The sequence below is a fragment of the Haliaeetus albicilla genome, chromosome 11, assembly GCF_947461875.1.
Source record: "Haliaeetus albicilla chromosome 11, bHalAlb1.1, whole genome shotgun sequence".
In the NCBI taxonomy this organism is placed as follows: domain Eukaryota; kingdom Metazoa; phylum Chordata; class Aves; order Accipitriformes; family Accipitridae; genus Haliaeetus; species Haliaeetus albicilla.
The window spans coordinates 41,007,783-41,034,020 of record NC_091493.1 but is presented as its reverse complement, the minus strand read 5'-3'; the positions used below and the strand labels follow the sequence as shown (position 1 = coordinate 41,034,020).

The 26,238-nt window shown below is 38.6% G+C and overlaps 1 protein-coding gene across 1 annotated transcript in view; it reads right to left on the bottom strand.

The window, feature by feature from the left end:
* Positions 1 to 5,697: 5,697 nt before the first annotated feature.
* The window catches only part of PPP2R2D (protein phosphatase 2 regulatory subunit Bdelta), a 31,486-nt gene continuing 10,945 nt past the window's right edge, over positions 5,698 to 26,238 (bottom strand). The window contains exons 3-10 of the mRNA XM_069797265.1: positions 21,185 to 21,282; positions 17,789 to 17,954; positions 15,940 to 16,052; positions 12,921 to 13,098; positions 11,894 to 12,058; positions 10,284 to 10,453; positions 10,103 to 10,194; positions 5,698 to 7,857 (exon numbers count right to left, since the gene is read on the bottom strand). Of these exons, the coding sequence (XP_069653366.1) occupies positions 7,578 to 7,857; positions 10,103 to 10,194; positions 10,284 to 10,453; positions 11,894 to 12,058; positions 12,921 to 13,098; positions 15,940 to 16,052; positions 17,789 to 17,954; positions 21,185 to 21,282 (1,262 nt within the window). The 3' untranslated portion in view covers positions 5,698 to 7,577. The remainder of the gene's footprint in view (positions 7,858 to 10,102; positions 10,195 to 10,283; positions 10,454 to 11,893; positions 12,059 to 12,920; positions 13,099 to 15,939; positions 16,053 to 17,788; positions 17,955 to 21,184; positions 21,283 to 26,238) is intronic.

The window sequence follows — 26,238 nt, the reverse complement described above, 5'->3', positions numbered from 1 at the left end:
CTCTTTTTAAACACAGAAGCAAAGAAATCCTGTATGGACAGGAAGAGAATTACCACCCTAAAAGACCTGCAAAGTAGGCATTTGTTAACTTCCTTGCAGTAGCTGGAACTCTTCAAGCCCAGGCTCGTGCATGAGGCTAAAAGCAAAGGTTGGACCAGAAGGAGCCAGAGCATATCCTCTTCTTGGCAAACTGGAACAGGTGAATGCCAGCCTGAACTTTCATGTTAGGCTTTCATGTCCTGTATAACTGTTACCACAGATTAAGGTAGTAAAATGGAAAAAAATGTTCTGTATATGTAAACCATGTTACTTATTTGCATATTTATCATTACCAGCACCTTGACAAGTGGTATATCTATTACCTCTCATAGCTGCTGAGAAAACATTTCTAATTTACATTGCTGCTTTGCTTTGAAATGAGAAGTGATTTATGTTATAGTGTCCCCTATCATTATTATTCCATCAGTTCCACCATCCCTTGGGATCACGCCCATGGGTATCATGCAGAGGGGTAGATCAGCCTTTACAACATCGGTCTTGCGCAGTATGGTACCCTGCCCAGCAGGTCATCACAGCCCAGAAAACCCCTCACTTGTTGTTGGACGTTCACCAAAATTGCTGTGGTCAAACTGGAGCAAGCGAAAGCAAACAGTGCGAGACAGGAACGGGGAGAAGGAAGGCAGCAGAAAAGTCATCTCAGTCTCTTGTTCCGCAGACCTTTGCAGACGGTCAACTTTTTCAGCTTAGGCACAATGAACAAGGGTTTTAGAGGTAGTTACACATTTCATCCTTACTCATTCTTAATTTACATTGGTTTTAATTAGAATTACATGCATAATCATCTCTGAGGAACTGATCCTCCGTCCCTGATCTTGCAGGGGATGAATATAGTTTCAGCAGCTTTTTCAGAGTGCATGTGTAGGTGCACGATAATTTTTCTAAAGCTATCAAGCAGAAATAGTTTGTCCATTTTCAGTTATCACAAAGTTGAAGGTAATAAATATAGATACTTGTTCTGTGGATAATCTGGACTGTGATTCTCTATATTTCATCAAGAACGCAGCAGCAAGGTGTACTCAGGGGTGCTAACGCTGTACTTGGGTAGTCAGCGCTCCACTACCCAAGTATCATACAGCCATTAGCACTCTGTTTATCCACATTTTTAGGATCATCATTCAGAAAACCACATTCAACCCACTCTCCACCATATTTCTATGACATGCCCAAGGTGATGATTACCCATTTCAGAAAAAACAATGTGTGAAACACCTAGAAGAACATCAGACAGTCAACATCTGTATCAGAGGTTTGTGCTTATGGCAGCAACTTCTTAGGCTGCCCTGATCCAAGCTGAACCACTGTATATGTAATAATTATTTTTAACATGATGGAAAGAAGCAAAGTTAATTAAAAAAACCCCAAACCCTAGTCATCATGGTGCATTTAAACTATTGGACATCATTATCCAATTATTGGTCAAGGCATTCTTACAGAGCTACATCAGTTTTCTGTGGTCAAATGTCAGCCTTTTGCCTTTGTGTCTTCAACATTGATTTCTGTAATAGATGCCTCATGCAAATTTCACAGTTATCAATTTTTTAAAACAGCTTTAAAGTGCACAGGCTTTGCTAAAGCCATGGAAGCAGTGGACAACTAGTCCAAAAGAAATACAAATGCTGAAAGAAATGGCCCAGTACTGCCTTAATATGCTAGATATTGACAAAATCTGCACTGAAGACTTCAAGCTGTTTGATCCTCACACTTCATACCAGGGGAAATGGAAAATTCAGTCAATTTTGCAACTAAACTTATTTTCTTTAAAAAAATAAGAGGTCACAGCATAAATAAGTACCATTTTACGTACAGCACAGCTCCAGTCCAAGGAGCTTTATCTTTTTAGAGACACACGAATGAATATAACTCGTCATAACTCATTTAACAAACCTCATTCCCAGTTGTGCTTCCAGCTGTGGACCCAAGGTGTCTGCAGCTCCCTCCACCTTCCCCAGGGAGGGTCCCCTTTGCCAGGGTCACCTCCCCACTGCGGGCAGACCTAGCCCGAAGGACAGACAGGAGGACACCAGCCACAGGCACAGGGTAGGAAGCCTGGGCTGGCACAGCAGAGCTTCAGCAGGGGCACAGGCTTGCAGGAGGCAGCCAGCCCTATTCAAAGCTGAGCTCGTCATGGTCTGACTGCTTTCAGGCTTAGCAGGCTCATGACAGCAGCAGCCAGCTCAGGGCACACCGAGGGCTTGTGTGCTTTTGCACAAGAAAAATGGTCAGTGAAACTGTGGTATTAAAAACTTACCAAATAGGAAAAGAAAGTCACGAGAGAATTGTTACGGATCCCAGCATTTTCTAGAGTCCCATGTAGGTATCACCAAAGGCTCTCAAGGCTTGCAGCAGAAACCTGTTCTTGCTCCAGAGCAGCAATCAGTTCGTTGCAGTCTTAAAGCATTTTCTCTACCTGGGTTTAAAGCTTTGCATTTCAGCATGCTTTGCTCTACTAGCGGAAAGTAATCCTCAGCAGCAACGAGCAGAGTCAGAGGCCAAGCTGACAGCTCTGGGACACGTGGGATGCATCGCACACGCTATTTATAACCACAAAGGAGGCTGCGAGGAGGGCCAGTGTCTGGGTAAGCTCAACGTACAAGGGCCTCCATCAAGAGCCAGCAAAGGTAAAGAGAGAAGCTGAGCTCTCAGACTGAAGCTTTCAAGGATGCTGCAACAGAGGGCTGTGGTGGGTTGACCCTGGTTGGATGCCCATCACAAGGGCATTTGCTGCAAAACCAGTTTCTGTTCTCTGCAGACTCCTCACACCCCGCAGTTTGCACGGAGGTGGAGGTTTCCTTCCAGGAGCCACTTATGAACACCACCTGGAGTGGCACAGACCCCCAGCCCAGGGAGAGCTCCGCAGCGCAAGAGCTGCCTCCTCCCAAGTGTCCCCCAGCAGCCAGACCCCAGGGGACCTTCAGCTGTTCCCCCGTTAGCAGCTCAGCCACACGCAGATGCTTGTCTGCTCAAATGAGCCTGTGAAGTTCATACTCATCAAGGCTTAACATAGCTTCTTACCACCAGTTTTGTAAGCACCACCAGAGTTTGGATCAAATTTGGTGTAAGGCAGGAAAAGACCTTTACATCAAAAGTGAGTTAATGGGACACCAATGGCCAGAGCCACCTGCGTGTCCACATGCTGCCCAGCGCTCAGCATCAACGAAAAGCCGCACGGGCGTTTGCTCCGAGTTACAGCTCGCTCTTTGGAGCGGCTCAGACACCACATCACCATCACTTGGAGCAGGGAAGAGTCAGGCTCATTCCTCTTACCCGGCCTGGTGAGCACGGGGCCCTTTCTGCCCTTCACAAACCCTGGATGCAAAGAACAGGACAACAAACCCCCAAGTATTTTATCTACAGCTGATGAACAAATTTGCATCATGCTGAGCAGATGCAAGACTGGCCCTCCCTTTCCCCCCTCACCCCTCAGCGTAAACCCCTTGCTGGCTCCCATGCCGTCTGCGAGGGGAGGGATCCGGCAGCAGCCACCTCACTGCATTTTAATTCCCTAAACGTTCACCTCAAGTACATGTTGTGAATTCGGACATCTGGGGTTCCTGCTCCTGGCTGCAGGCCATCAGCACAGCTGGATACCCGGTGGCTGCTGGGTTATTAATTCCTGCTCACGAGACAACGCTTGCTCATCTTCCCAGGTCCCATCTGTGGAGTTGGGGGATCGTCCCCCAACCCAAACACTGGCCTCCAGAGAGCTGCTGCCAGAACTGCTCCAACAGCCAGGACCTGGAAACAGTTTGAGAGAGAAAAAAAACCCCAAACCCACCACGCCAGGTTTTATTTGGTGATGCAGGGGTAATCATGGGCATAGGAAAATATTGCTCACCCCCCTTCTGTAATTCCAGGACCAGGCAGTTCCATGGGAAAGTCCTTGCATGCCTGCCAGGGAGTCTGAAAGGTGACTTCATTTCTAGATACAGCCTTTGGGCAGGGTACAGAACAAAGACCTTTGGTCAAAAGCTCGACAGAAACAATTTCTGACTTTGGAGCCTAAAAATAGCGTTCTAGCACGTAACACATGAAACACCAGATTAGTCTGGAGGATGGCCACCTCACAGGAGAGATCACAGACCACACAGAACCATGCCCTGCGTGGCTCACAGTCACAAACGTCACTGTTCTCCAACCGCGGGGAGGGAGCCTGGGCAAGGGCTGGAGAGCTCCCTCACCCCCTCCTGATTTCCTCTCCCCAGGAAATTAGAAGGACAAATTAAGTGCCTGAACTCTAAGGAAGCACATTTTATTTCATCAGGTTGTAAAATGTGTTTCAGCTGTCCTTCAGCCACACGCACCACCCCTCACCACCCTCAGTCCCGGCACATCGACAGCCACCGGCACAGGGGCAGGAGCTGATCCCCGGATGCGCCGATTCCAGGTCCCGCTCTTCAGAAACTGCTGTGCGTCAGTGCCAAAGCCCCCAGCCCTCAGCAGAGCCCCCAGGGCTGTATTTATACACCCCCCCCCATTTCTTACTTTACTTCACTTTCCCGACATGTTTTTTCTGGAGTCACTCGGCATTTCCATGAGGAAGTCTGACTCTCTCAATCTGTGTGTTTGTGCTCAGCGTAAAATGACAATGGAATTCAGAGTTTAATCTTAAATCCCATTCCTGCAATTTCCAAACCCATCCCCGAGAGGAAGCAGCAGACCTTTGAGAGGGCGGTTCATCTTCTCCCAACACTTTTTCATCCTGTAACCGGTGATTACAGTTACCACAGATGCCCACTTTCTGCTCACTGAACAACTACGCTGATTTAAAACACATGCACAAGCTCTGTGAAGCAAGGATTACATACAAAACTCTCCCTCAAGTTTACAGAAACTGCCTCCCATACGCAGCGCCTGCTTCAGCCCTAGTTAACGGGGCATTAAGGATTCATTGTACCAAAGGAAGTGACTTTAAAAACACGTTTCAAAAAAATCTTACCTCTAATTTCTAGTACAGACAACTTCTGCTCTCCTCAGTTACTTCCTCAAAAACAGCTGAGGCCTGCAGTTACCTTGCTGCTAGGAAATACTTGCAGAACAGGGTATCTGTGTGTTGCACATAGCCCACACAGCCTGTCAGAAGGCACCCATAGGGGTTTTTCACATGTGGAAGCCCCGTGCTGCATCTCTAACACAAGATCCCTGCCACGTGTTACCGACAAGACGCTCAATCTCCTGGAAGTCAACCATTCGGGGTATTGCATGTGCGAGTAGCGCAATGCTCTTGAACTGGTCCCAGAAGTCAAGGATGGTTTGGGGCAAGTATCTGAAAAAACAGTAATTTTATCGAATTGACAATAAAATCTGGGTTTAGATAAAATGAAATGATAAAAATTTCATGAATCATCAAAAACTATTTAATTGAAAGTGGTACAAGCAAATCATGTTTTATATAATAGAAGATTTCATCATATCCTTTTTCTTTTTACTCATATTCCACTTACATTTGCTGAAAAAATAGATCAAAAATAGACAGCACTAATATATTCACTGAATATGAACAGACAACTTTCTGAGTTAGAGGTATGACCATTCAAAAACTAATCATTTAAAATGGAAATACAAACAATCTTCAGGTTGGCTCATTTGGCCAATTACCTAACAAACGGAAGAAAAAGTTGTCAAAATACACAGAGCAAGTCCAGGTAAACATTTAAAATTTATTAAACTTTTTGGTCAAAATAATTGAACAAGTATGTACAATCCCATTGTATTAGCTCTATTATGTATTTTAGGAACAAGGTCAAATCTAACGCTTTAGTGACCCAGAAGTTCCACATTTCAAGATTTTCAAATAGTGTCACAACCAATATACAGTATAAGGTTTTTTTTTTTTTAATTTAAACTTTATTTGTAGAACCTCAAAGTTAGTTGTACTTACTAGCTTACTGTGAACAAGAGTGGCACTCTATGGACATTGATCGGGAGGGTAAGAATAGAGACATTTTGCTCTTATATATGCAGATCTGATTCCATAATCATAATACACCTTCATTTTAAGAAAAATGGAGTGTAAACCACACTTCTGTATTGCCTCTGGGAAGCTCAGGGGATCTTGTTTTTCAGCAAGAATTTCTAATTTGCAGGCACATTTCATAGAGTGTAACGTCTAGCTACTTGATGCTACTAAAATGTGCTGCAACAGCTTCAGGAACAGTTTCTCACCCAGGCTAGTCTAGGGTTGAAGAGAAGGTTGATGCATTTTAGGCCTCTTTGGAGGAGGAGGGGGGGAAGGAAAAAAAAGTACCTAAGGCTTAAAAAAAAAAAAAGTTAGCAAGAACAGAGTTACAACAACCGCAGTTAACACCAGCTCGTGGCCTCAGTGTTTTCCTACATCTTCATGTTAAAGTCGGAACGTGCCCAAGTCTATTAAGCTGCGTTGCTGCTTGGCATAATTAAGAAAGGTTTGGTTTTTTTTGCTGGCTTGAACTGCAATCTGAAATACAATATATTATGCCAAATATTTAAAATAAACTATATCTTCATGACAAATACTAAAAAGGTTAAAAAACATAATGCACGTAAGGTATGTCTCTATCTAACATTGAGAGGCATCAGATAAACTGAATTTTTATCTTCAAAGAAGAAAATCTGTTCAGTGTTTTGTTTTCCCTTCTGTGCAAGGTGGTCACTTTCTATTAAGGCTGTGGATGTCTTTATACTAACCTTTTCAATCTCCTACTTGGTACACAAATAGTGTTACAAGAAAACCAGTGCAACTTAAACTAAATGACAATTTCATGGAAACTCTAAATTTAGAATTTGAAATACTACACAAAAAAGTTTGTATTAGTCTGCCAAAAATCAATGTTTTGGGGCAAACATTGTCAAATCTGCCCATCAGGATTATTTTGCACAATCTCAGTACATGCAATAAAAAAATAAAAAGACTGAATACATACCTTCAGATTTAAAAACAGTTTTTATAGTTTGTTATTTTATTAAGTGGTTTACACCAGAAGGTGTGGTTATAGATACAGTTGGTGAGTAAATATTCATGGAAACCTGTCTACGAACCCAACTCAAGACCTACCTAAGTGCTCAAAGGTAAAAACACCTAAGCCTAGATACAGGCCAGAGGAGGAATGTTTACAGGCATTAAGCACAATATATGTTTTGAAAGGCCCAAATATTACAGCAGAGAAAGAGCGCAAGAGATAGAAATTACATTTTTATGACAATTTTTCTTCTTGGGTGTTAAATTTTTGGTCTATAAACTGGAAAGGAAGGCTCAGACTTAAATAAATACATTTGTTTTGAGTATTGGCCTTTTGAGCACTGTCCATCAATTCTGCCTCTAGAGGGTTTCTCCCAGAAAATTGTGACTGACGTTCCCTACCCCCACCGAAGGCAGAACTACACCATGAACTCAAAAACCAGGCCAGATCCTCTCCTTTATCTAAAGGGAAGTAAGTGCATCAATGTTCTTCACTGGTAGGACAACAAGGCCTTCTCTTTTACAGATAAACAAATGAGCTTAACTATGCAAGACGACGACTCTGTCCTCAAGTAAGTCATCTTTAGTTAATTTTGTCCTGGAATATATACAAATTATTGGTGGCAGCTACAGCAATGATGTTCTCCATGGGATGCCATGCTGTATGAAGAATCTTCTTGTTGAAGTCCAGACTGTCAACGCTTATTTCATCCTTCTTTCTTTTACCACCTGTACACACTTTACGTGGCTTTAAGATGGCACGAGGTTTGCTGCTCTCCCTGGATGCTTCTAGAGTGATATCCCGTCGCGTGTTTCGGTCAAACATTCTAAAGAAGTTGTTGTAAGATCCAGTCATGATAGCACTGTTTAAAAGCAGAAGAAAGGCAAATCTTACTAGGTTTCCAGAAATAGTATTCAACCCCCACCTTATCCCTCTTACGCACAAGCTGACTATCAGACCAACTTCACGACCAGTATGCGGCATTACACTCTCTTCCTCTCTGATGTATACCTTTGCTCAATTCCATTTGGACTTCAGCGCTGCTTCCACTCCACCACTTTCTCTTCCCCTGGTTCCCACCTCCTGCCACCAGCACTCAGCAGCAGTCTTATGCTTTGTTCATCTTAATGTGAGCAAAGCGGGTTTTCCCGTTGCTACTCTATCCTTTTATCCTGCGGCAACAAAAGTCATGGTGGAAGCAAAGCCATTGTAAACTGCTTCATTACCACAAATGAAAGTGCCTTCCTTTGCCCTGTGCACGTGTTGACCATGAGCATGCCAATGGATTAATTACAAAAATTTGTCTTGAATCAGTAAAAGAAGCCCCTTGTGCAAATGTCTGATGCAGCCCTGCAGAAACAATTCAGAGTTTCTGTACAGTATCAAATTTGCTTTTGAACAAGGCAGAGAAAAATTTGCATCTGAAAATGCTTTCATGTATCTAACTTCCAAAGAACAGCTTGTCTGTAGCTCTCAAAAAATATGCCTGAAAGTGAGGCCAAATTGGTCGTCATTTTCCATATTGAACACTTATCTCTACCACTTGAAACTGAAAAGCCGCTTCCCACAAGGCAGAAGTCCCACAGATTGTTAAAATTACAGGCACCTCACCCTTGTCGTCTTATTTGCTGATACGCATTGTCTTTGTGGCATTAAAAAATTAATGACTAGGAGGAGAATGAGATACTATTACCACAACATATACCACTCAGATTGTCCTAGGAAATGCACTGAGTGAAATATTTTTTTCTTTTTCAAAGGGAGGTGACCATCACAACTTCCATGACAACTTATGTTCTTATAATATGTTCAAATGAGATGACCTTGCTTTGACCGATTCTCCCTCCCCCTGTCCTCCAAAAAAGACTGACTGGGGTTGCTTGAAAAGAAAAAAAACAAACCACATAGAAATAAGGGTCAGTTTCTTTGCGTTTTAGCTTAGTGAAAAACATACACCACTTCTTTTATGCATTTTATGTTAGATACTGTAAATATTGCTAGCAATTTTTTTTGGTAAACTGACGGACACAGTATTTCTCTTCTCAATAACTCAAAGCCAATTGCAACCTCAGCCACTTGCAACCTGGTATTTAGAGTAACCAATTTTCTTTAATATTGTTTACTTAAATTAGTATGCAAGTGGCATGTAGCAGTACATGCAAACTCAACTATCATTGCAATAGCAATGTAGGTAGGTTTCACTTCCTTTGCTGACTCCTGTGGACAGCTTATAAGATTTGACTTCCCTGATCACTGTCCCCATCTGAACTATGTGATGGATCTTTTCTTCTTCCAATATTTGATAGACTTAGGCCAAAGCTTGTTTCACAGGCTGATCCCGTTACCATCAAATCAAAACTGATACCTTTTCATTGAACAGTTTGCAAGCATTTGGTATCAGACAAGTCACTGTTTTAGGTATTTCAGATATCTTCACAAGCCTTCCACAAAAGAAAAAGAATCCCCAAGGCAAGCCAAGATAAAGCATGCAGATGTAAGATCCAGATCTGCCACAATCTTATCCATGGTTTCTGAAAGCATTTTAACAGGTACCTAATATTACCATCACTAGTGACAGGAAATATGCAACATTTGTGCCAATATATGTAGCTTTGCTATCTGATTATAATGCTTGACAACCTGGAGGCAAGACATTATTTCTACTGTTTGCAACAAATATGAGTGATTATCTAACACAGTTTTATCTTCTTTAGCCTACAGAAAACATGGAAAGAAGATTCGATTTATAAGACACAATGCATTTCTTATATACACTTTAAAAATGAAACTGAGTCACATTTTCATGGCTTGAAATGGCCAGTCTTGACTATATAAAACTTCAACAACAATTCATATTAGAAGCAAACTGACACACAAAAGCATATTCCACTTCTGCAACTGGAGGGTGGAGGATTGAAGAATGAAGTCTTCTTTTTTCAAAAAAACAAACACACACACAAAACCACCCCAACAAACCCAGTTGATTTGAATGCGGCTAATTACATCCTTAAAGTTAAGTACTGTTTATGGCTTTCAATACTGGAAACCCAATTCTTAATGCTGAAGGAAAAACAAAAAACCAAACCAAAATAAACCCTCCAACTTACCTATCAGAACCGTTCCAGCAGCACTCAAATTTGTCAAAGATGCAGTCATTTTCATAAAGGGAACAAAGCTTGCTTCGAAGATACTCATGAACCTGTTTGGAACATTTAAATTGGTATTAGATATAAAGAAAAAGAAGAAAAGGGGAAAGGAGGGATATTTAAGAAAACTTGAACACCATACTTGATATGTCTCTACAGGCCTGTTTTCCATATTGAGATCCCACACTTTAACAGAAAGGTAGTCTCTTGTCATCATGTATCGACCACTGTGACTGAATTTTACATCAGATATCGATGATATTATTTCTGAAAAAAACGATCTGCTGCTAGGATCTTCAGGTTCTTCAAAAACTGTAGATAGAAGACACGATTACAAATGAAACCAACACCAAGTCTTACAGCTTTGAACAGTTTTCAATACCTGGAAAGTTTTAAATCCATACACTAGTTTCTTTTTAAAGAAAGTTGCTCTTAAATACTTTTTAGAAATAACCTCTTTTTAAACAATGTTATGCTCTTAGGCATCTAGCAATCTGATGACTATCGCCAACAGTCTCAGCCAGAGCATAGCATCAGCAAACTACAATTCACAGGTCTTAGGGATGAATCAGAGAAAAAAACCTAAAAAACAACCCATGGGTATGGTAAACATTGCAACTGATCTACAAATCATGTTGAACAAGAGCAGATGAAAACATCAACATCCCAAACACAGTATCTTAATGCATGACCCAGGCATTTTGAGACTACTGTACAACATAATTTTCTTTAGATCTGAACAAAAGTTGTACAACACAACCTGCTGAAATAAAGTATTAGTATCTACACTTGAAATGCAATTCGTATGGTTTTAGAAAGCAGATAAAGAAATGCATTATTTAAATTGAAGAGTCAATCTTTGAAATCGATGTTTCATGACACAAGCTACCCAGAACTATTTATTTCATTTTTGAATAGACCCCTTTTAACAGGATGTTATTCAGTCACAAGCAGTTAAAAAATAAAGTGCTTCTAAGTAATTTAATGCAACACAAAGTCAAATAGATGAAGCGGCTTAGCATTCTACATTTCCCATTGCACAAATATTTCCTTCCACCAACAAGAAAACCTCATCTGCACTATAGAAAGCTTACCTGCAAATATCAGTATGGTATATCACCCCACAGGGCTAGTAATACTAATAAACCACAACTATTACAGTAGCGAACAAGAAACAAGAGGCTGCGTGCAAGGCACAGGCAGTTATCCTTATGACTTCAACAGAAAAGCTTTCCTCACCTACGTAAGTTTACGTGGCTCAGCAGACCAACGAGCATTCACCTTTCACCCCTGCAAACTCGCTTCAAACGCAGCGCATATTCTTAAGAATTAATTCTATCCTAGGAGCTGCAAATGGTCACGAAGTAAATGGATTCTGGCAGCATCAGCCCAGTTTCTAATGCACAAAGGTGAATAAACTGCCCTAAACTGGCATTTGATAAGCAGATACCTTTGAGAAGCACCAAGACTGAGTCTGGACAGAAGACAGGTCTCACTGGTGCCAAAAGCACTTGTTCCCATCAGTTTATGATGCATAAATGGGTAAACAGGAGCAGAGTCAGATCGTCAATTGTCTCATGCTACACTTCTGCTTGTTGAGGGCCTAGAACAAGACAATTAAAATGTTCCATTCTACAAAACTACCACCCCTTACCTTGTATGCTCTTTACCAATAAGCAGAACACCTATACACTCTATCTTGCATGAAAACAAAGCAAGACACCCATAAACCAAGGACATGTCCTAACTTACATTTTGAATGCCTATCACAGAGGGCTGAAGAACGCATGTCACAGAGTCGAATAGTTCCTTTGCTACTACTATAGACAAACACATTACAGTGATGAGGGTGGAACTCTGCAGCAGTAATCACTTCTGTCAGCTCCTCCATGTTAGCAGGCTTAATATCTACAATATCTGGGAAGGTTTTTGTAAAGGCATGTAACATTTCACATTCAAATCACTTCTAGCAGATAATTATTGAAAAATGTTAAAAATACCATGTAGAAAACTAGGGCAAGATCTTAATTTCCACTGTGTGCAATCTACACAAACTAAAGTGACCTGAGTAGATTAAAAAAAAAACCCAATAATTTTTACAGATCAACTTTAACAGATGCTAGAGATAATTTCAGACTCCTCTCAAGCCTCCTTCTTAATGCTTCCTACTGAACACTGAATATACTTCATCTATTTACCTAAAGCTTTAGAAAACTTGCATATGTCCTATTTAATATTCAGTATTTCTGCAACTTTTATTTTACTGCAGATTTGCCAATTTAGGACATACTACTAGTTTTGGATACACAGGCTTGCAAAAAGATTTGAAAATTATTTCTGCAGTTAATGATATCATTTGACATTAAAAAAAATGGACATTTGTTTTCTTTAAGAGAAGTGTCATTTAGGCAGTTAAGAGACCTTAAACTTTGGAAAGAAGTATCTACAGTAACAAGGGATCTACTTCTCAAATTTTTCAACTCTTAAGTTGACTGAACTCCACAAATAAAGGATGCTCCCCAAATTCCTCAATTTCTCTTTAGAAATCAATCTATGATATTTCTACTGGCAGTTTTCCATTGAAAGAATGCTTGCCCTCAAGAATGTATGAGAGCATCCTAAGGCCTGCTTTCACTGTATTAAACCTCCAGATTTTAAAATCCTGTATTTTAATCCCTAGATTTAAACACCTACTCTAATTAGTAAAACTAAAGTGATTCTCTTAAGCATACACAACTTGGATGTGCCCCAGTGTTCACAGAGAACAAAAAAAGGATACTAAAACTTCTATCTGTGATTTCTAAATGCCATAGGTTAATTCTTAGGTCATCTGCAGAAAGGTATGTTTCATGATCACTATTTACTGAAATAGAGTTTATGTGATAAGTATGTGCATTTGCAAATATCCTTCTGGGACTTGCTTCTACCATTAGGTCCATGGGTTTCAATATTGGCACCTGAAACATGAAAACAAACAGTCAATTTTGGCATAAAACTGGTTTCTGATTCAGAAGATATTAATTAATTGCATACCACACATTTCTGTTTTGATTTAGTGACTGAACATTTTCAAAACCACTGAGCAAGAAAAGTAATAAAATAGCCTATGAATGCTGAGTTTGCACACTACCAACACAAAACCTCAGACACTGACTTCTGCAGAAGTTACCTGTCAAATACAGCAGCTTTGTACTTCATCCAACACAAAAATGGTGTACGATTATAATGATATTTGAAGATTATGTTAATTTGAAACAAGCACTTAAAAATGACCCCCATATCTGAGAGGGGTGCTTGTGAAATTGGCAAGAACAGTTTGCAAAGAAATCTTTACATTTGTTTAACTGAACAGTCAGTACAATTTTAGGAACACATGGATGCCCTGTTTCCACAACTACATGATCTAAAGTGTGACATGGTTTGTCAGGGTCAAGTGGGCTAAGCTTCCCTCTAGCTCTTTCTCACTGACCAGCAAGTGAATAGTTTAAGGTTGCCCAAGGACGTCCTATGCTGTTCCAGTACATACAATTCAACAGAACACTAACTTACATTATCCAACCAAGAAAAAAAGTTATGACAGTGTCCAAGATAATCTCCCTTCCTGGAACAAGAAACAAATTAATCCAAGAGCTCTGTAATTGCTCTCACCATGTTTGTATCTCACAGTCTGTTTACATCAAACTGTAATGATTAAAATTAATCTATTACTTTTTATTAGGCAATTTTCCTATCTTACCACATGAGTGCTCCTAGCCTGGTTGTGAAATCAAAAATACATTAATGTCAATTATCACGTATGGTACTTAGAAATGCCATGCTCACTATGCACAGGGATGCAGCTCTAAAGTGCTGCTTCTCCTTCATGTCTACTCCTTTATAAACAAATGGGGATTCTATTTCTGTAACAAAATATGCAAACAAAACCCATAAAAGCCCAAGGTACACACACTCTAGATTTCTAAAACCTGATCATTTTAACATATGGAGGTAACTCTAGGCAAGGTTTTTTCCCCTTCTGCCAACTGTTGCTCAGACTTGGTTCATTCCATCATCTCTTCTTGTAAGATGTAGTGCCTGGCAAGCTCTGCAGCTCAGCCCAACCTTCCTTTCCCAGAAAAGCAGCAAATTTAGAAGACTAACTTTTAAGAGAGCGCTTCTTGCTTTTTGTTGCTTCCCCCCATTCAGCTTGACAATTCCTAAATATATTACAGTGTTTAAAGAAGATGCTAATGTACTCCTTCAGTGATATAGCCCATACCTTGTAAAACCGTTAGGCCGTATTCTGGACTCTCCATGTTCCCAGACGGGTAGTCTACTGCTACATAAAGGCAAGGTTGTAGAACCCAAAATTTCATCCATACCTACTTCCAGCCACTGGGCTAAGGCATTGTATCATAATTAATTTCCTTGGTTTTAGATATTTTCACTAGAATACTCAATCAGATCTTGGTTCCCACACGCTGAATAGAAAGACACTTTGCAGAGGAAGTGGCTATCCTTTCCCAACATGATTATGCATTAGGCTTATGTATACCTAAAGCTTCAGTTCAATATTCAATTTAAGCAAAAGCAAGGCAAAAAAAACCCCAACAAAAACCCACAACTGTATAGTCCCTACAAGTGTCAGGAGTGGCATTGGCTTTGAAAGTAGTGAGAGCCTCAGTTTGATTCCTATTTATGGTTAACAACAACATAAAACCCCAAGAAAAACCCCAGCCCCACATGATTTCATTTCTTGAGCTCCTGCTTTAAATGATCCCATGTTTGGAGCACTAACCCTCCTACTACATCCCTACGCAAGTGGAAAAATGTCAAGACTATTCAAGCACATATCAGGTTTTCCAAATGCTCAGAATTTGCCTCTAACAAAACCACCTTCTACTTAGAATAACCATAGAATAACCAGCACCTTGTTTAAATTTTTTAGTCTTGCTCTTAGAAAAAAGGCCAAACAAGTTAAATAAATATGAGCAATACTGAGGGAAAAAAAAACCATTATCGATACAAAGCCAAATTCTTCCTAAATTCACAATGACATGTGCTTTAAGCCAAACAGAAGGACCCTACCTGCCAGTTTCAAAAAGCAGCACTCAGGGAGGATATAAAGGTTAATCTGGGCACCTACTACTCCTTACTAGTGACCGGCACAGACACTACAGCATTATCCTCTACTGACTAGTCACAGCCAGGAAGAGAAGTCAGTATGTTATGGGTCTTTGAAATAAATGTGTTCCCTGCACTTTTCTTCACGTTGCATGAAGACGTTAGACTATTTTAAGAACACAGCAGGATGAGTCCATGCTTCTATGAATTAAGTATAGACTAGTGCAGCTCCAGCCAGAGATACTCCAAAATGCTGTATTTTCAGGCTTGAATAACAACAGTTTGTTACATTTTATTGCTGTCAATAAATCAGTGTATCTTATTCTACAATTTGAATATACTGAGGTGGATGAAGGCTGTCTCTAACAAAAAAATTTTAAAAAGTTTAAATTTCAAATCCATTTTAAATATGCTAAGATGTTCCAAGAAAAAAAAAAAAAAAAAAAATCAACAAACTATTGGGAAGCTAATAATATGATAGTATAATCATGAAAGTTTGCCTCAAGTTTTCCAGAGGAACCTTATTTAATAGTATATAGATATGTAATGATGTGTCTCCATTTTTTTTATAAGATTTCAATGACCCTGACCAAAACATCATTTTTAATCTACACATTTCAGTTGACAACTTTGGTAGTACAAAGGTAGAGAAGTACATGCAAAAAGATATTTGAAGTCAAAGAGCAGAAACATACCCGTAGTGCTGTGATTCTGAAAGGATCCCTAAGTCTTCCATCTTCATCTTTTAAATTATAACCTTCGGCTCTTTTATCCCTTTCACTTATTTTCCATAATTTAATAGTTTTATCTAAAACCAAAAATTCACATGCTTGAGAATGAATTAAATTCAAAATAAAATCACTAAATAATGGAGTCAGCAGAGTGGATATTATTTATCTATCTAGGTTTCCGCTGCTTGCAACAGAAAGGATCCTGATGGAGTCCTTTAAACAACAACGTAATAGGGAGTACAGCCCTCCCTACATATCCTTCAAGTACTCTGCCTTCAGCTATATTGTTTAGCAGAATTGATATGTGAAAAACAAACAAAAAATACACCAGCCACATGCACTTGGAGGGTGCAGATGGGAAATACATCAAAATATCAGTAAATGGAGAGGAAAAAAAGATGGATTCCATTTTAACTCCAATGTAATGTTCAGTTTGAATAAAATACAAGTTTCTGCCTGAACAGTAAGGCCCTATGCCTACCATTCACCAAAATGACCCTTCACAAGGGAAGTTTCACACACCAATTACCAAAATTCACCAATAAGCCCTGTATGACTATCTAAATTATTTTTAAGAGAGAAATGCTAGGGAAAAAACCCCAACAAACCTATGAATTACATATACTACCTACCTTAAGGAAATCCAAGTTTATCCCAGGTGTCTGCTAAGAGACAGCCAAGGGTGGTAAGTGAGAACAGGACTTGCCCCTGTATTTTAGGGCTCCACATCCAAAGCCATGTACTTCCCAGGTCTTACTAGGGGGAGTCTTTCCAAGTGCAGAAAGTCAGTATACACCAAGGGTGAGATCCTTAGCTAATTGGAAACAAACCTCTCCTCCCCAAACTACTGCATATCTTTAAAGCATTTAAGATGACATGGTTTAAAGACTGCTTTAAGTTTAGTAAGACTTATATCAAAGTAAGACTATTGTAATTTCAAAGTCCAGTAGACAGAAGTCATTCCTGCTTTTAAAATTTTGTATAGCAGGTAGGATATCAGCCCTTATATAAAGTCATTTAAGTACAAGGCAAAAAGTGATCCAAACTGTTAGGAACAAGTGTATTCCTCTGACAATAAGAGCAAGTTTTTCCATGCACAGTTCCGCATTTATATTTACAGCTTGCTCCACGATGCATCAAAATGAAACAGACCTAATACCTAATAACCACTACTAAAATACTGGAAGAAATAAAAAAAAAAAAGAAAAAAAAAAGGTGCATAAAAACTTGTAATTTCCAACTTGTAATTTTTGCACTGCTTTTATGTATTCTAAGGTACACAGTGAAAATGGTATAAAAATACTCCTCCTAGATGACTGTTGTCTTTTAAACAGTTGCTTTGCAAAACACACATGATGTTTTAGTATTGGAAAAGCAAAGAGAGCATTGTAACCACAGTGTTTCAATTTCAAATGTTTTTATTAAAAAATCATCTGGGATCACAAAAAAATTAAAATTTCAAAATTAGGATGATCAAGTCAAATTCAGACTTCTGCTACAGTTCAGCATACTGAGAACTAGTTTATACAAAAACTATAAAGCAGAGTGACAGGGTACATAAACTGATAGCATGGTCAGTATATCCACAGAACACAGCTCTAACTATGCCTATTCTGTCGCTGCTTCATTATTTTTACATTCAAAAATCAGTAACTTACAAAGTATTACAATCAAAACACATTTTGCATGTAATTGGAGAAGACATTAAAACAACCCCAAAACACTCCAGAAAAAACCCCCACAAGTGGATTACAGGTGAGATAATATTCAAATGACATAAAAAGTTATTTTTGCAAAAATAAAGTGTCCTTACCATTTGTAGACAGCAGGAAGTGAGCAGCATTCTGTTGTGGTAACCACCTAATTTTATTAATTTTTTCCTCAATTTCTAGACTTTTCAAGTAGTCAAACTCAGGTTCGTGACTCTGAAAGGTACTGTAAACATTATATTCTCCCCTAGAATGAGGACGGCTTTTATTCTGCAAGGAAACATAGTATTTCTTAAAGCTGACATTACTCGGCTCATTAGGAACTGTACATACAAACTAATGACCAGAAATTGTCAATTAGAAAGTAAACTTTTTACAACAGATCTTGATGAATTTTACATTTTTACTCTATGATACTGTACCTAGTTTAGCATCAATATAGTGCACACGGACTTCCTTTTTAAAAATGTATCTTTATATATTGACACGTGTGTACTCATAAAACATAGCATATCAAGGCACTTTAAAGAGGCACGCTGTCTGCAAAGGAGTTCCTGTGTTTGCTTGGAAGAGTTCCAGGCTACGCTACCTCTCCCAAGCGGTTTCAACAGAATCGGAGCAGAGAAGTTAGCTATGTCTTAAATCCTAAACCACCAATTCCATGTAATTAGTTTCTGCACTTCACCTAATCTCCTTTCCTGCCCTTTTCCAAAACTCAGTCCTCTAATCACCACAATATGGACATAGTGCAGGGTTTCCAGACTAGGAAACAAATGTTAAAGGACATGGGACATGGAGTAATTAATTATGTTTTTTATAAAAACATGATTGCACAAAGTCATTCTGCTGAAGGCACAGCAAGATCAAGTATGACCATTAGATCTAGCTCTTCTCCTACTCATTTTAAAACATGCTGTGTCCAGAAGTGGTATCAAGACTTACAATTAGGCTTCGACAACTTTTTTATTATAAAAACTTGAAGGCTGGAATTACCACATTTTCATCTAAGCTGTTCTATAGTGCTCATCATGATGTACCAAAGACTATTACAAATACACTAACAACTTTTCCCCTCACAGAACTAGAAGACTGCTTTGTATTAACCTCATTTGGTAGGTCGCGGCAGCAAGGAACAGAGATCAAAGTCACAAGTATCCACAGACTGCAATATCAGATTTGAGGCAAGTAGTTACCAGGCTTTTCAAATAAGTTAATGTTAGATAGTGATTCATGTTTGGAGAACAGCCCCACTTGTAGAGCTGCAGTGCCCAGAACTTCTGAAAAAAAACCAACACAACCCCCCCAAAACACAATCGAAAATCACTCACTTGAAAAGCAGCAAATCCCTCACTTGCAAAGGTAGGCAAGAATCAGTGCAGGAGAAACCTACCCTGCACACTAATTGACAGTATGTTACTGTGGAAAAAACAGTAGTGGCTCACGTCATTGAAGACTACCAGGCCAACATAAGGCTGCAAAGGCAACCTTTGCTCTGACACTTCCTTACGCTTCCACGCTTGACTTGGCAACTTTGATAAGGTCATTTCAGCTAGGTTTTTTTCCTGCAATGTCTCAAAAGTATGGAGTTTAGTTAATTCTGAGGCTTTACATTATTTTACCCCCTACTTGTCATTTAACTTTTAAGCATTTTGGACAGGATCCTCTCAACTAACACTATTCAGTATAGTTATCTACATTACTTACCTAGCCACCCGCATTTTGAGCAAGCTGCCTTTTCTGGCACTAGGCAGTGGTCTCACTCTTTACTCACACATTTGGTTGGAATAATCAGCTGTTTGGAACTGAAATAATGTCATATGAGTTCAGGGCATGACGCACAACATTTCAGCCCACCTTCCCAAGTTAAAGTATATGGGAAATTTTATAACTATCCTAAGTTGTTATTAATGTAGTTAACCTAGTCTAAAATCCAGACTGTTAAAAATATTTGTTGTAAGATTTTATTGAGGTTCCAGTATTATATACTTATTTTAGACTTTTTCCTCCACTCCAGAAATTCTGCAGTTTTGCACATGACAAGAGAAATGACCCTTGTACCCAACTCTTCCCTACAGCCTGCCTGTGGTCCCAAGAAGACAGTTGAATATTCCTGTGTGAATAGTCTGACTTGTTTGGGGTTTGTTTTTTGTTTGTTTGGTTTTTTTTTTTCATACTGCGAGGAAATGATGTGACAGCTGGGTTTTGACTTACAGAACAACTGAGCACTAACAGCTGAAAGCCAACCAATAATAGTTCCACTCTAAACAAGCATCAAGAAAGTCGGAGATCCTGAGCAGGTGGACACTTTTGACCTTGATCTCTCTGTGCCTTAGTTAAGTCTATACAGCAGACTAAATGATAAATGAGCTATGAGCTGTCTAGGTGTAGTAGTATAATATTTCAGTAGCTTTTTCAGTGATAGTATTTTCATTTCACTAGCTCTCAAAATCCTCAGTAAAACTGGTAAGTCACCTTTGGTAAAATGTTTCATAAATAGTATCACGGTGAGGATGAAATGCAAAATATTGGATAGCTGTTCATTAACTGAGCATCACTTGAACCACACAACAAAAGAAGTGGGATTCTGCTGAGAAAAACCACAGCACCTAAAGATTAGTATACTTCATGTACAAACAAGCTGAATTAAAATTCCACGATCAATTTTGGTGTTTCTGATCCAGGTGAAGGCTCAAATTCTCATCAGCTCTTCAAAGGAAAGGAGAAACATGCTCTTCAGTGGCAGGGGAGAGGATAATTGCCATGAGGAATATCACCTTTTTAAAGAAGACAATTCCACATTTCTCCCAGACATGACAAGGCATAACAATTATTTTTCAGCTTTTAGTGAACTTTTCCAATACTCACTATTTCTCTGGATATAAAAAGCTCAGTGATATATCTGCATTGATGAATGGACAGAATATTTCATAGCATTATCACATAACTGAATACCATTGCGAAGAGCCAGCTGAAAAGCTGCGTAATTGTAGGAGGAAGAGTCTTCCTACCCTCTGAACTGAAAATGCTCAAGTGTTTCTGCACAAGTAGCTGTTCCCAATGTTTTTGATTCATGCTTAATTCTTCAATTTTTGAACCATCTTATCCTGTTGTCCTTGCAGCTTAACTTGGATCCTTTTTTATAAACTTTCCTTACCTTATCTTCAAAAGCATTATGATTTGTCTTAGATCAATATGACCAAGTGTAAAGTTTAGGAGAAAATCCAAAGGCAATTTTGCAAAATGATACTGAGCATACTAGGTACATATATAAAGAACTCACTTGTATTTTTGGGACTTTTTTTTTTTTTTTTTTTTTTTTGAAGGGAGGGGAGGGGAACCACCAAGTTCAGCACAAGGCAGATACTTAGAAATCTGGCTACCTTAGGGTTTTCTGAGAAAACCATCCAACCATTTAAACCTCACGGCATGAAAAGATGAAGTGAGACTGTGCAACACAAGAACAGTGTAGTAACAGCACTTTTGTTTTTCAAGTTACTTACCTCTTGTTCCCTTTGAAATATAACCACTCTGCCACCTTTGTCTCCTGTTGCAAGAAGATCACCAGAGTAATTAAATTCAACTGTTGAAATAATATCAGCTGTAAACAGAACAGAAATAAAATAGCACTGTAATGTGTAAAGCAAATCAAGATGTTTCAAGACTTGAACACAAAATTACAACTTGTATTAACACAACTTCTTCATTTACATCAACAGTATCCAGAATATAAGCCATGTTTCAAAGCCTAACAAAATTTTATTTGCACTCTAAATCACTTCCTCATTTCTCAGTTTAAGCTTTTGAGGACCTTCAATCATAAAAGAGAAGGCATATCGTTTTAAGAATCGGAACTGTGTGTTCTACCTGTTGACAGTAAATGCTGAAATACGTAACAGAGATATGCCTGCACAGAGGTTCCAAAAGTAAGAATCATATCAAAAGCAGTGCAGTGTTACTTTGGAGCAGCGCTGCGGCTTGCACTGATCAAACTGAGGTTGAGGCATACCTGCCTTTCCCCTGAGCTGAGTATTCAACTAACTGCCAAAGGCGGGGGGGGGGGGGGGGGGGGGGGGGGGGGGAAGAACAAAAGAAAGAAAATTCTTCCAGTTGAGCTTCCTGAACCAACTCTGTGCAGAAGCATCAGCATGTATACAACAGACAAGAGGCAAGGATGATTGCAGCTGAAGGAACAGGAGAGCAAAGGAAAAGACTGCAGGATCTCCAGCTGAAACTGACATAAGTGCCCTTGGGACTGAACCCTGAAAACAACCAGTATTTATTCACCACTGCATGCCACAATTAACCTTTGGAGGTGGCAATAAAAGAAATAATTGCCATTAAACAATCTCTAACCAAGGGGCAGAGAGATAAAGGGCTACAAATATCTGTCACAGGGTTTAGGCATATGGTAACAAAACCAACAAACCACTCAGCATAAATTTGTAAGTAAACATTTATCCATACTGTTGCTTGCTAGCCATGCAAATATTTCATTATATTATGCAGGTATGAAAATTGTAAGATTTGAAGTAAATGATAGCAATTAGTTTCAGAGTTTGCAATTGGAGACTAGATGAAAACTACTTTCCTGTATTGATTTTGATGTGCTACCTTTTAAATTCCTTTCAATAGTCCCCTACTCTTAGGAGGAAGGTGATTAGGAAGTCTAATCAGTTTTCCCGATATATAATTTGTATTTCATCTTTTATTAACAGATGCCCTTGAAACAGTTTTTCTGCTAGTGTATAAAGATCATGATTTACCTTCTTTGATTAAAAAAAAAAAAAAAACCCAACAAAAAACCCAAAACTTTCTACAGATTTATCCCAGCCTTTGAAATCGCATTACTAACCTGCTTCTAGACACATCTATTTTTATATTCACCTTTCTTTAAAAGGTTATGAAAAGATTCCATTTTGGTAAAGAACAGGATGATGGCTAATCCCAAATCCTCAACAGACACAAAACATTAGAACAAAACCCACACCCTTGCTGCACGTACTGCATACTGAAAACACCATTTCTCCTCAGTTGACCTACTTTCAAAAATTAACCATGTTTCTAACTAGTCTCCCTCTCCGTTCACAGTGATCCTTACCTGCCATTGTGCCGCACAACTAGAGCGACCACCACATCACAAGTTCTCAAGCCATCAACCACAGAGCTCTTTGCAAGCCTGACCCTTCATTGTTGGCCCTCTTCCAAGCAATTAAGAAGCAAACTCTTCTGGCTTTTCACTGTCAGAACAAAAATTAATCCCCCTATTCTCTTTACACCAATTCCACATTTTGTAGCCAATTTCTGGTACATGGCCATTTGCCTCTGTAACAGACTATGCAGGAAGTACTGAAAACACAAAAAACCCCAAACAATCCTTCCCCTCTCCAAATTGCTGAAATGAATTTATAGCAATAAGTAGTTACCTATGGAAAACAGTGTATGGTATAAAGGTTTCACTAGTACTAAATGATCTCTTACTTTAGAAATTGCTTTAGAATTATGAGCTGCTAGTAGCACAACTGATAAAATCTTAAGATATATATACATACACATATACACATACATCCTTAAATATATATATTTTCATACGTATTTGTATACATACATATATGTAAACAAAAAACCTTAAGACTATAGAGTGGTACAGTGTGCGTTCAATCAAAAAATATAAATAGAAAAGCTATGTATTTCCACTTACTATAAAGATCCACTTTGTCAAAACTATACCTACACACTGAACACAGCAATAACATTTCACCGAACCTCAGTGTTAAAACAAGAAGCAAAATGCCCAAGTTTAAACAATGACACATTAAATAATGTCAACCTGCATGTGACTGGGACCTCTGTTCCTCTCTTTGCAAGGTTAAGGAAAACTCAGATTATTGACACGCTAAACCCAGGCTATCAATATTAATACCTGTCCTTCCTACACTATAAATAAACAGGACTCAGCAGATGATGGACAAACAGTTTAGATGCTATAAAGAGACCGGTTTCTAGCTCACTGATTTCCCAGTGAATCCTGTTCAGGCTTTTTACCCCAGGCAAGTCCAAAGAATGTACAGGGTACCCTGTATGTAATTGAAACCTTTTCTTAAATATACTTTCTGTGACAGGTCAGAAAAAATTTGTCAACCTGTAATGCTGATACACTATTTGACTTTTCCAAAGTTTGTCACATTTCTCTGATGTAATATGCCATACCCCGCTTCAGTCCTCAGACAAGCAAAGAATTATTACATACACAGAAAGTGTATGAGCTGGTCCATGTAAAGCTTTTTGTTAATCTGGAATATTTTTCTTTCTTAAGAAAGAAAACAAACTTAAACAAGGCCCTTTCATAACAATCTGTATAACATATGTATAGGGTAATCACGAAAATGTTTTAAAGCCAACTCATTCTTCCTGCCTGACAATCATGGGCAAAACAAGATGTACGAGAATTGAGATTTAATGTCAAAAAAATAAATCTCTGTGTATGTGTCTAATATTGCTGTTGGGCTTTAATATTGATCCACACTAATTATTTTCACAATTAGATGTTCGCTTTGTGCTTAATACATGCTTAAATTGTGTGAATGTATAATTATAAGCCCTTAGAAATGGCTGGCTGGCTATGAGGTTTTATAGTTAAAAATACCAACTATCATGACATAAGCAAAGAATTTTCTACCAAAATTAGAGAGCTAGTGAACTAGCTGGAGACATAATCTTAATGAAATTCTACTCCAAGACTGATGATAGTGCTAGAATTAAAAAAAATTCCTACATCCCATTATCACTCAATTATACACAGGAAAAAAACCAGGCATTTCAAGAGACACCATGGGAAAGTAGTAAACTAAGGAAAAAAGAAATGAACAGATAAGCTAAGCAATCAGTGAAGTGACTTGATAGAATAATTTTATGACATTTTCAGTAGTTTACTCAAACATTAAGCAGCCCTCAAGTTACAAAGGTTTATCAGTAGCAAAACTAATATTCCACTACCACAAAAATCTGAAAGCCATTCTAACACAGTTGATTTTTACCCTTTGAGACACCAGTAAACATGCTAGCAGAAATAAATGACTCTTTAACATACGCAATTATTTCAAAGTCACAAACCCAACTTTTCCATTTAGTTTCAAAAAGAGAAAAATATATTATTAATTTCTCCCATGTACACTATCAAAGTATTTACTGAATTATTTGCTCAAGATAGACTGCATCATTTTTGCTTTAACATGCATGTGAAGTCAACATCATTTGTCTGACACAGCTATTATTTACTAGCAGTGCAATCAGTCAAACATAATCTTGGGTTCCTTTACATTAAGAGCTGTGGAAATGTGCTAAAACACAGACACTACCCGAATTCTATGGTTTTAAACAAAACATACAGGGAGAAGAGGGCAAACAACATGCATAGGTAAAATGATCATGCCAGCAGAGAATGCCTCTCTTTCCTAATTGACTACCAACTGGAAAAAGCAGCTTGAAATTTTAAAACAGCACTGAAACAGTATGTCGCCAACATGCCAATATCTATTGCCAACATGCTATATGGAAATAGGGAAGTCAAGGGGGCACATCAGGACAAAAATATAGAAATTTTCTTCAAATACTTTCTAAGTTAAAAGATTTGGAATATGATGAATCAATTTTTTCTTAACAGCACTACACTTTTTTTATATATAAAAGTATGAATTAAAAAGTTTTTCCTATAGCCTTGTTTAAATGAAGCAATATCGATCCCCAAAATAATTCTATCCCATATCCTCAGCATTATACTATCTCAAAGCAAATATATAAAATAAATTTAAAAAAGTAAAATAAAAAAAAATTACAAGACTAGAGGTAAATCACAAAATTAATTCCAAACCAATCACTCAGTGTTCTGCTCAACATACTTCACCCACTGATATTTGCTCTTTATTTCCAAGTCAGCTTAAAACTTCTAGAAAAAAAAACAAAGCAAGCCTTCGCAGGTTCTTAATCATCCCATTAACTTTGGAATTTCTAAAGCTTTTTTATGTCATATCTTTTTCTTATGTGTACAAGCACCAGTCGTCTTTCCCAGCAGAATATTTCAGCCTTTTCTCCATACTAGCAAAATAACTCACAATGAAATGTACAGAAGGGTGAGGAAAGACAAACTATCATAATATTTGCTCATGTACAGCATCCTAATGCACTCTTCTCATATATAAGACACCTTTGCGATTATGATTTTCCAGAAACAGAGAGGTTTGTCCAACCTTCCCTGCATTTTTGTTGCAGTGTGGCTAGGATTCTCTGTTCTGGAAGTAGCCATGTAACTTTCCTCCTGTGAACTATGGAGAGCAGCAAGACCTATGGCTTTACAGTAAGACTTTAGTCTGGCAATATTTCTTTCCAGATGTGAAAAATTAATGTTTAGCCTCACTTTTGAAAAGGACTTCTAACTTAGGTACAGTCTACATACAGAATAGGAAACTCCTAGCTGTTTTCAAAGCTAGTATTTACATTAAAAAGATTAAAAGGATTGCTGGCAACTAAATTATGATTCTGTAGAATCCCCAAATTTAAA